Source organism: Cebus imitator, unplaced genomic scaffold, assembly GCF_001604975.1.
Source record: "Cebus imitator isolate Cc_AM_T3 unplaced genomic scaffold, Cebus_imitator-1.0 Scaffold249, whole genome shotgun sequence".
In the NCBI taxonomy this organism is placed as follows: Eukaryota; Metazoa; Chordata; class Mammalia; order Primates; family Cebidae; genus Cebus; species Cebus imitator.
This window is the reverse complement of record NW_016107564.1, coordinates 3289612-3301790: the sequence shown is the minus strand read 5'-3', so window position 1 is coordinate 3301790 and position 12179 is coordinate 3289612. Positions and strand designations below refer to the sequence as shown.

The 12179-nt window shown below is 40.3% G+C and overlaps 1 protein-coding gene across 2 annotated transcripts in view; it reads left to right on the top strand.

Moving 5' to 3' along the window:
• The first annotated feature begins 5101 nt into the window (after positions 1–5101).
• TAPT1 (transmembrane anterior posterior transformation 1) overlaps positions 5102–12179 on the top strand; it is a 69596-nt gene continuing 62518 nt past the window's right edge. For both annotated transcript variants that reach the window (XM_037727952.1, XM_017498746.2), the window contains exon 1: positions 5102–6979. In XM_037727952.1, coding sequence (XP_037583880.1) covers positions 6142–6979 — 838 coding nt within the window. In that variant the 5' untranslated portion in view covers positions 5102–6141. The remainder of the gene's footprint in view (positions 6980–12179) is intronic.

Below are 12179 nucleotides of genomic sequence, written 5' to 3'. Positions count from 1 at the left end.
AAAAAAAAAAAAAAAAACCACGCACATACTCAGAAGAAAAATCTTTGCTGATAAACTATTTTTTAAAAATACTCCTAACATAAAGAAAATTATTTGCTTTCAAGAGAGAAGCCAGTTATACTGTCCGTAAAACACCAGTGAAGAAGGCTAATCACACAAATTAGGCATTCTCTATGGAACACTATTTAAATGTTAGAGAGAGAAAAATGACAGATTTGGAGTGGACATCGCATTGCTAAAGTCAGTGGAACCAAATGATTTTTGGACCTTTAATTACTTAATACAAGAATGACTGTTGGCTGCATTAAGATAAAGTAGAAACTGTGTATTTATACAGCTAGTGAAAATAAAATCAAATTACATGAAACTACGTATTGCTCAGAAAAAGAATGGCCAGCCACGTCAGATAATAAATATCAGAACTATAATAGTAAAATCGAATATTTAATAATGGGTTGCAGCACTAGAAATGGCTTTTTATTTATATTAAGACAATTGTGTTATTACATTGCTAAGTAGATGGATGGAAAGTCAGGGTATAACTCAAAAGATGACAAATAATGACCAGCATCTGATTTAGTCTCAGTTTTCTTTGTAATCTAATATTTATGTGTAAATTATACACGCCAAATTTGTAACCCCAGTGTATATCTGTCAAGAGTAGGCATATGCTTAGGGGAATGTGAATTAATGTTAGTATCAGCTTAGGCAAAGTGTAATTAGAAGGATAAAACTGTCATAAAAAAATAATGCTTGCTAAAGCCATAATATGTTTTCTTTTTATTGCTGTTTCAAAATAACCACATTCTCCTATTCTCCTCCATGAAACTGCACACCTAAGTTACAGTATTTATTAAGCATCCACATGGAAGACAAGCAGGTAAATTTAGTTCATTATTAGAAATTGATACTAAATTGGAAAAACGTCAGAAACAAGAGAAGAATTTTTCACATAAACGTAGGCTTAGAACTGAAAAGGGAATAGAATAGATGCATATAAAAGAGCAATTTGAAAACCTAAGGCCTTGAAATCAGATTAAACTAATTTCTAAAACCTGGAAAGCAGAAACCCTGAGAAGATTTTTGAGAATCTGAAAGCTTATCATGCATTTGCAATAAATTTTGGTATGAAGGCAAAAGAAAGAGATAAATACTTAGGTTTGCCTCAGAGCCAACAAACAATAAAGAGATCCTTGTAAGAGACTGCTTTCACCTTTTAATATGTCTGAAACAAGAAGAACAAAGCAATGGAAAAACTGTTAGAATGGAAACACTGATTAATGAACAGAATGAAAGCCTATTACAAGAGCAGGATCACAGTCCAAAAGAACTCAAAGGGCATAGATGTGAAGAGCAAAATTACTCAGTTACATTAATCCACCATAGTTCAACTAGAATATCAGAAAAAAGCAACAATTATCCTAAATATCACATAAAATCTTCCGATTACCAACCACTATATGATGTGTGGCCAAAAGAAGCAATAAATAACTTGCCACTGAAGAATAACAAAAAGAATAATAATAAAAAAGAAAAAGAAAAAGAAAAAACAACAACAACAACAAAAAAAAACCTCTGCAAGGCAAAATTCAAAAGGACTAGCAACATGAGCTGGGTGGTAAATAAAATCTCTCCTGCTTCCTGAATTCCAAAATGAAAGCCTTTGCTAGCTAGAATTATAAAGAAGGATTTTTGAGTTATCAACACATTTACTGAAGGGTCTGAATTTATTCTGCAAAAGGATTCTTGTTAATTAACTGACTGACTAATATGGTTTGAAACGACATCTATTTATTTTCATCATGATAATAAGAAAGACTGTTCTTTTTTTCTCAAAGTGATAAACCTGCAAGGGAAAGCCTGCTGAGTCATTACCAGGGTCCTTTCATCGTTATTTTGGAATTTTCCAGATATTTAAAGTCCAGCACAAAATAAATTTTATATTTGATCATGAATAAAAGGCCATATAACCCAATAAGCCATGAAATTATATAGGTACACACACTTACATGACATAAACAGAACCTATCTTTAGGTCTTTAGAACAGATTATCTTTTATAAAACACCCCTTTTAGCAAAGTAGTGTTTTCAAGAAACTCTATTTACAATGGTTTCTGCCATATACTCTCATGTCAAAGAAATGATTTTAAAAATGATTTTGCTCATGACAATGTTAGTTAAGGTGCAACAGGTACATTATAGTCAGTGGCACATTACTTAATTTGTGTTATGTCCTTTAGAAATCCATGGAATAAAGCCCAAAGAGGATAAAACATAATGAGCATCAGTCAAAAAATGATTGCCAAAGATAGAAAATATTATTTCTGAAACGCAGAAATTCCATAAACTCACATAAATTTAGTTCAAAAGCTTGTTCTGGTCTCAGCGGTATATTTTATTTCTTTAGAACAGCAGTTGCAAAGCTGTTTAGAACTTTCAAAAACATCAACTCTTCTTTTTGATGACAAAATGGTGAATGAATCAAATTCATAACTGCGGTTTGTGAAGCACATGGCATTCAGGATTCACAAAATAGAAGTCATGTACTGCTAAAAATAAAGTTTCAACTGAGAAATACAGATTTAATTAAAACTGTGCTCTAGTCAGTGTTTGAATCCATATCACGAAAATCAATTGCACAATGATTACTGAGTAATCGTCTCAAATATAACTTCAGGTGCAGTTTAATGTTACCTTAGAGCAGAGTTCTTAGACTTACGTGGGCATGGGTACGATATTGGAAATTTGTTTAAAATGTAGAAACCCTGAGGCCTGGTGTGAGAAACACAGTCTTAGAGTTATGGAAGGTCACTGAGAAATCATCACTTCTCCTCATGCCAAGGAATGAAGGACTAATGCATAGAATATAAAGGTACATAAAAACTTACATGTCTTTGATATGTTATCAACACCATTACAGTATTTGAATTCTGTGCATTCAAACCTTACACTCAATTACAAAGTGACTCCAAGCATTCGTTTTTTTCTACAAATGTTGATAGTACCAAGTCTGTCTACTATTTTAAACTCAGAAGTCCAAGAATCTACAAAGTGAGTTGCGTGGAGTTTAGCCCAGTATTTTGGAGCTAGAAGAGAGGATCGGTCATTGAGTCCACTACTCTACAGGTCAGAAAATGAAGCAGAGAGGGGTCACCTGTGCTCCTTTGGTCAAAGACTTTAGTCGAAGGGCCAAACAGAATCCAGGCCTTCTCATGACTTGGGATTATTTCAAGTTAACAAATATGTAATGTTTTCATTACTCAGGAAAGTGTATGGAACTAATTTCAAAAATATTTTAAGGACAATACACTAGAAGTGTTATCAAGAGATAAATTGCTTTGTAGTTAAAAAGTGAAAACTCCAGTCTAAATGAAAAGAAGGCAGAATAAAAGGAAAATCAATTTTTTTCCAGCTCTCATTATACAAGAGATGTTGCCCCCACTTACCAATAAAAGACACTGAGGGCCACAGTGGCCCTCTGCAACCCTCTTTCCAGGGTCACATAGCCGAAATACATGGCCAAAACAGTATCTTTCCCAAGGCTTATAACTGTTGGCCCTTGTACTACTGTACTATAGCTGGTAGGAAAGAATACAGATACACAAACTAAAAAACCATCACTTATTTTAAAACTCTTGTTATTTCATGAAATGGCAGACCATAATAATTTGGTGTGGACATTAAGCAAAAGGAGTTTATATGCCTCATTAAGATAATTTTCTGGAGTTCTGAATCCATAGTTTATATATAATGGGTTCAGTATATTTTCTTTAGCCATAAAATCACAATTGTTAAATCTTTAACAAACTGAAATATGAAGTTATGCAATTTATTTTTGAAAGTAGTGTATGCTACTCCCCCAATTTTGTTCTTTAAAAAATATTTTGTTTTGCAATTTTCAAAATACAGTAGCCTCACAGTGTGTATAGCAATCATAAGACTTTATCAATCTCTGATTTCTGCACTCACATTCAATATTCATCACTTTCCTCTACTGAAACTGTTTCCCACTAGTGGAGTACATTTTTCTTACTAGTGCAATGACATGCTACAGCACACCATCTTATTGTTTGTGAAATCAATACTTAAATTGATTCAGGAAAAGTGTATGAAACTAATTTCAAACATCTTTAAGGGACAATACACTAGAATTACCCCTAAAGTCAGTTATAAGATGAAACCAGGATTTGGATAATAATGATGGTCAATATTGTCCTTATCATCCAAATCCTGGTTTTATCTTATAAATTAACTCAGAATGTTATTTGAGGCCTATTGAATGGCTAGGGTTGCTATGTTTCTTCAATACTCATATTGTTTTCTAATGGTAATATCGTAAATATAAGCCTGCATCTTTCTTTTTACAACTGACATAAAGTGCATTATGATATTTTAACTGCTATTTATCTTCCTCAGAGAACTGCTTGTTCTTCTATGCTGCATAAACATTTCTTAAGGTAATTTGTAACTGAATATTTTGAAGATTCCAAATACATATTTAAAAATGCTCTTTTCCTGGATTCTGAAAAAGTTGCAATATGTTGAATTAACTCAAAGAAAACAACTTTTCATATGCAATAAGCTATCTGATTGTCCGAATATCAACGCCTATACAAGGGAAGAATAGCATTAACTGAAAAATTATTTTTATTAATGGTCGTTTTTTAAATGCTTTCTTGTATGTTCACTTCAATATGGGTTTGTTTGAAATTGTGCATTTTCACATGTCAAATACAATAAAGCAGTTCAATGAAAAGACTCAAACTGAGAAGCTACAAGTCCCTCAACTTGCCCACATTCCCATTTCCACATTTCCAATTTGCTCCTCCTGCTTCAGTCAGTATCTAGCTTTGGCACGGCTGCTTTCTCTTCTCTCTCTTCTATTTAAAAGGATAGGCACAGCCTTTGAGACTGAATGTCTTTCCCCAGGTCTCATAATAGAAAACGAGGAAAGTCCATTCTGACGACTGGCTACCTTGGGAAACAGAACCTGGGATTCTTTCCTTTCCAGCTCCTGTTAACTTAAAGGCAGAGGCACCAACCCAATAAATGTGGGGAGACAATAAATGGAAACTGACATAAACAGCAATAAAAGCCTACTTCCTTCTTGACAATCAATACACATAATGGAATGGGTATGATCTTACACTATACAAGATCAAAGAACAATAGAATTTGGGCTGAAGAAAGTTTAGAAACCACGCTTTCCATACCTTTTGATTTTCAAAACGATTCTTAAGATCTGACGAGAGTATTTGTTTTCAATTGCTTCAGAGAGGCTCAGTTTTGATCACATACAACCAAACAGAGAATTCGATGGAGGACAGTCACAGGATTGGCTCAGATATGTAATCCTGTGAGCAGTCCCATTTCATAAAGGATAAGTTTCCGACGGCTTCACCGAATGTTCCTGCTTTCAACGAGCCTGGGCCGAGGGTGGGCTCCAAGCTGTTGGGACATTTTTAGTCCATCTTGGTCTCTCACCTCTGCCTCCTGCTCAGCTGTCGGAATGCCAGGTGGCTGTGCTGCCCAAAGCAGCCCAGTCCGTTTTAAACTTGCTCAGTTTGCAATCAGGTAACCTTCAGGGCCTATTTATATGTGGTTCTCAAGTTTAAGGCTAGGGAAGTTTCCAGGAAGCTTAGTGTTCGGGAGGAACTCCTTTTGCTTTTGCTAATCAGGGACTCAAAAGCACAGCTGAATCCCGAAGCCGGCACAAGGGAAATGGAGGTACTACTGTCCCCTCACTGGAGGGCGCATCACTTGGGGAGCGGGGAAAAGGTCCCCGCCTTCCTCGAGCCTGGTGCACTTTCGCTCCCACGGCCCCAGCGGGTGGTGATCTCGACACCACGCTAGTGCGGGGTCACACGCCAGAGCTGGAAAGGGGAGGTCCAGCCCCAAGTAAAGAGACAGAGTAAGGACACAGTGGCGACCAAGGGCTGTCTTCTAGCCCCAGTCCCGAAACACAGTGTGGAAACTCGGCGGGCGCCCCAGCCCATGAAGCGCTCTGCTGGTCCGGCCGCGGCCCCTCCCCTGCGCGCCCCCACCTGTTGTGAAGCTCCCCAAGCTCCTTCTTGCCCAAGTGCTTTGGAAACTGCCAGAGGACACTCAGAGGCCAGGGAATGTGACGGGCAAGCATAAATATGCAGAAGAGATGGAACCAAAATAGTGGGCACGCAGGGCCGGCGCTCGCGGAAGTCGCGGATCTGGAGCCCGGCCCCCGCCACCGAGTCCGCGCCAGCAGTGAGAAGACCTGGCGGGCGGCGCCGGCGCACTCCGGGCACCGAGTCTGCAAAAGGGGCCCGGGGCGGGCGACCGGACACCTCGCAGACTGCGGGCAGCAGTCGTTGCAGCAGCCTCCCTGGGGCTCCACGGACGACTCATCGCCCGCCATCCCCGGCCCGTTCCTGCCTGGTCCCCGACCCGAGCCCCGGAGGCGCCAGCTCTGCCCGGCCACGCAGCCCGGCTGCATGGAGCCCGGTGCGGTGCCCCGGCCGGCAGAGCCCGCCACAGCGCGTGAAGCAGCCACCCGCCACGGGGAGGGCAAAAAGAAGATGGCTGCGGCCGTGGCGGCGGCGGCAGCGGCGGCGACGGCTGCCTCACACGCATCGCTGACGCCAATGGTGCGCGCCGGTCGGCGGGCCGCGGAGGGTGGTGGCGGCGGCGGCGGCGGCCCGGGCTCCGGCGAGGGGCGGGGCGAGGCGGGGAGGGGGCTGGCCGGAGGCGGAGGCCGAGCCAGAGCCTGGAGGGAGGCGGCGGGGACGGTTTGTTGTGCTCGAAACATGGCGGGCGTCGGCGACGCGGCCGCCCTGGGAGAAGGCGGCGGTGGCGGCGTGGACGGCCCGCAGCGGGACGGCCACGGTGAGGCGGAGCAGCCGGGCGGCAGCGGCGGACAGGGGCCCCCGCCGGCGCCTCAGCACACGGAGACGCTGGGCTTCTACGAGAGCGACCGGCGGCGGGAGAGGCGCCGCGGCCGCACAGGTGAGGCTGGTGGCGCTAGGCCGCGGCGGGCGCCGAGGGGCGGACTGGGGACCGAGGGCGGCGGGGGCGCTTTGGGGCCCCGGCCCCTGAGCCCCGCGGCCGCCGCTGTCACCGGAGGCCGCCCAGGCTGTGGGCGCGCCCAGCCGCCGAGGCTCAGCGGTCGCTGACAGCTCCTCGGGCGGGTTCCACGCGCAGCCCGGAGGCCCCCGCGGCCGCGCCAGGCCAGGTGTGCACTGGAGGGGGTCTGTGGCCGGGGAAGTTCTGTCCCAGTCCTTGCACCGTCCTCGGAAGGTCTTAGGTTGGCGGGCATCTCACGTCTCAGGGAGCCCAAACGTGAGAAGCACACGGCTGATTTCTTAATTATGTTCATGCCAAGGTGACTTTTTTTGTTCTGTATTTTAAGCGAACTTGAGCCATAAAAACCTGTTAACTTGCCTCCCGAATAGATTTTTCACAGACAGCTGACGGTGTGGTAGTGACCATGGTTCAGTAGTTTTGCCCAGGACAGAACTATTTAGCACTCCATAAAATGTTGCACCTGAACTTTTTCTAAACTGAAACTTAATGTCAAAAAAAAAAAAAAAAAAAAATTGCTGGATGAGAAAATGTGTACTTATTAAGACACCATTCAATGACCGGTTTTAAACATATTGTTAAAATGTTACAATTCCTATAAGCTGTAAGTTTTTTTCTCGTTTTTAAAGAATTTTTTTAAATTGCATTTGTATTCATATTGCAGTTGCAAATTAGTTCTAAATGAAAAAAAGATTTTGATATGGATGTCTTGTTGAATATAGAGTGAACCCAACGATTTAATTATTGCCTAAGTCTAAACTTTAAACAGCAACTGAACCATAACTCCATTAAATTTCTTCCAACTAAAAAATTATTTCTGTTGTCCAAAAGGGGCTGTTAGCCATTATTTCCTGCAGTTCATCTAAATAACTGTTTAAGTTGTGAGGCTGATTACATCATTTATTGTACTTGAGTACTGAAATTTTAAGAGTACTTAAAGGACCATAAAGTTGATCAGATGAAATTCTAATTGACTTGCTAATTCCCAGAACTGGACATAGGTTCGATTTTGAAGCGGTCCCTATCTTTGGAAAATTACAAACTGTCTTGTTTGGTCTTTTTCAATTAACTACTTAAGAATTCTCAACCATACTTTATTTGGTTTAGTTCTAAGTTAAACGTTTGCTTGCAAGAGTATTTACTTTCTGAATTGGCAGGATCTAAGTAAGACAAAATATCAAATCTCTTAACTCCCTGTTTACTTACTTAGACTTGAATATTAAAAGCGCTCTGTTGTAAATATGAATAGATGGGGCCAGGCTTCACTATATTTTCTTTAAAATATTTCTCAGTTGCAGGAAAGCCACCATTTAAAAGCCCTTTTTTGTTGTTTGCATGGAGAGGAAATGAAGTTGTCTGGAGCGTACTGATGAACATAGACCTTGAGCTTGCAGTATCACTTAACACTTCTTCCCTGGCTCTTTCTGAGACTGCATACCTGGGATGCGTCTGGATACCTGGACTTCCATGGGCTTTGTTATACCACATATCCATTCTTCACCAATATGGTTCACCATGTTTAAGGCTGGATTTTTGTAACCCATAGTTGCAGGAAGTCATTATCAGGGAGATGCCTCCAGGTTTACCTGTTGGGGTAGTCCTTGTTCTTTCCGCAGTTCCATTGGTTTTGTGTGAGATGTCAGTGGCACTCTTGCTATACCAAGTCACAGTAGCCTTGGCGATCAGGATTTAGGTGAGAATTCCAAATTCCAGGAATATTTCAGCTGGAGCCACTGGCCAGTGTTCTCTCTGGGCCTCCATTTGAACCCCTGCTTCTTTTCTCCTGGTGTCCCTGCTCTGCTAGTCACATAGCTCCTACCACTGCTAGCACCCAGCCTGTAGCTCTGATAGCCACATTTGTTAGAGGTTTCCCCACTAGAGACTGAATTATTTAAGTCCTTCATTGCCCAGACTGCTAAGTCTAGAGCTGCCCTCTTCCACTGCTCTGTAATCCTTCCTTCCCCTCCTTTTAAGAATTTAGAAAAATGATTCCCTAGGAGCTGGCCTGGATCAGAGGGCTTTTGAGTGGCAGCTCCTATTGTCATTTGGATAGCATTTATCCCTGAATCAAACTAGTCCTCCAAGGCTAGATGCTCGGACTTAAGGTATTGTCGATTTTTTATATTCTGGTGGTGCCTCGGAGGGCCTAGCACCCCTGCTCTTGAGCTCTAGATCCCCCTGCAAGTTAAGGCAGCCTTTGGCTTTTCTTTTTGAAAGTCATAATCTTAGTGTCTTGGTGGCCGAACCATCAGTTAGTTGCAAAGTCCTCTTTATCATTTCTCACAAGGAATTTAGGGCTCCTACAAATAAGACATTTGTTGATCAGGCCCAACAGCCTAGAACTCCCTAAATAAATGTATTTAATAGGTACTTATCCAAACCTTTTCCATCTGAATAAAATAAAATGTGGTATCTGAGATTCATTTTGTGTTTTATATCTCTCCTTGTTGATTTACATGTTTAGAAACTAAATATGTATATTTGTTTGGATGAACAGCTGTATATGCCATGTGTTGTATTATATATATGTGTGTCTCCATCAAGTGTAAGCTTCCTTTTCCTTATCACTTGGTTCTTGGAACTCCCGTTCTGACTTATATTTAGCCTGGCAGTAGGCTGAAGCTTGTCTCAGATGCGAGTACTTACACCTTTTAACATAGTTAAAATTGGCTATCCCACTCATCATTCCTATTTTCATTTGCTCTCTCAGAATGGTCACTGTGTATTCCCTTGTTGCATATGTGGTTACTGGCCTTGGACTCTGGTTATAGTAGTTATCAAGAACTGCAGATTAATCTCTTCTGTCTTTTTTTTTCCTATCCTTAAAAGTATATCAACTTCTATTGTCCCTTTTGACATAAAACCAAATAATAAACACATATTATGTTTTTTCTGGTTGTACTTCACTGGATTCATCTGCAGAAGTCCTAGGAAGGAGATTTTCTGTATAGCCATATTTTTATTTAGGAATCTAAATCCAGCAAACCAACTTTGGACTAAGCATTAGGAAATCTGTGTTTTTGGCTTGGTTGGGTTGTTGAATTGCTTTGTAAACTCTGTGCTTGCTTAGACTGCTTGCCTAATCCATTTGGCTCTGTTTCATAATGCCACTGTTAGATAGTTCAGTATCTGAAGCATCTAGGTTGGTTCTAGTCACCATGGAGACTTAACAGAAGGCTTGGTGTAAATTAGGGTAGCACCTACCTGTGTGGATGAAACAATACCTGTGTAATGCAGATATTGGAGATGCATAGGAATAGATATTGCTTGTAAAACAAGAAAGCTTGAAGTCAGGTATAGGGGAACATTGTTTCTACTGGTAACAGTGCCGTGGACCTGTTTCTTTCCTCCTTTAATAGTGACTCTGGACTTCTAAAACTTCAACTTCTTATCCATCTCTTTTGCCTCTCTCCTCTCCCTTTAACCATGGTTAGACCTCTTCTTGTTTCATGTCTGTTAGAGGTTGAGCAGAGGCAGGAAGATTGAAACCCAGAAAAGTCAACTGAACTTTTAGTAATACCTTCAAAAGGTTTTGAGTGGGACAAAGGTTTTAACTATTCATATTACATATGTCATATTCTTTGTGTAGTTGAAAATTTGTCAGTTTCTTCTTAAAAATACCACATTTTTATTAAAATATGTTTTCATTTAATCAGTTTTCACCATCCATAGCCTGTATCACATAGTTATTCCAGTGGCCCCAAAATTAACCTAATGGATGATTAAAGGGTGACTGACTCTAAAATTATGATCTAGAGTAAATTAACTTCTTTACAAAGAAAAATAATTATCAAACTGGGAAATGACTTCGAGTAACAACAAAGCAGACACAAAGTAAAATTAACTTCTTCTGACAAACTATTGCTTTGCTTTTAAAATTCTCACTTGCTTTACTTAATTAGTATATATAAACTAAACAATGAAAAGTTACTGATTTAGGTTTTTGATCAGTTCAGTGTCTTGGCTTTTTATAATTTTTAACTTTAACTTAGTTTACTCCCCAAAATTCAATCCTAGCAGCTCATTTGTGCTCCAATTTGGGTACTACTAGCATAAAGGACATCTCTAGAAAGACTACATAGCATTGACTATCAAATTAATGATATTCTGTTCTCATTTGTAATCCTTTGCTTTTTAACTTTATGTCCTTGGAAAAAAGTCACTTTTTTTATATACGCGTTTTCCATCTATACCTTTATATATATTCCACTCTTCACTCCCCTAAATGAGACCATAAATATTTTTTTGAAGATCTTAAAAACTTGAATATATTTTGTAAAATGGTTCTTTTACTTAATGTTTGACTTAGGAAGGCAAAATTGCTGTTTTATTATTGATTCCCAGTAAAGTTGATTACTAACTGGCCTTGTACAAGAGTGTGTCTCTATATTTGTTTAATAAGCTTATTTAATATTTTAGTGTAAACTTTATTAAGTTTACTGAAGTTTTGTATTAAGACTATGGAGATTTGCATGTTTCATATTTTCCAAACAGTTAACCAGTATTACTTTCCAACTTTTTAAATGCTCAATGCTACTTTAAGAAAGATCTATTTAGGCATATTACTGAACATATAAATATGATTACTCATTACTTTTAATTAATATTTTTTAATATTAGGTTCTTATTTCTAAAATAAGCCTTCTTAGAAGATAATTGAACATTGTGTTTTTCTTTTAGGGTTGAGGAAAAAGCAATTTATACTGTCCTTTTTCTCAATTTAAGGTACTGGATCAAAGAGCAGTTCTGTGGTAGGAGGTGACATCATATAAAAATATGCTGAAGGAATTGATTTGGATTGACGATTGGTATTATTTTCTTCGTATTAAATACTCACAGTTGACAGCCAAGCATGGTGGCTCACACTTGTAATCGCAGCACTTGGGGAAGCTAAGGTGGGTAGATCGCTTGAGCCCAGGAGCTCAAGACCAGCCTAGACAACATAGCAAAACCCAGTCTCTATAAAAAATACAAAACTTAGCTGGGCATGGTAGCATGTACCTGTAGTCCCAGCTACTAGAGAGGCTGAGGCAAGAGGATCGCTTGAGCCCCAGAGGCAGAGGTTGCAGTGAGCCAGGACTGTGCTGCCACTGCAGCCTAGGCAACAGAGTGAGACCCTGTCTCA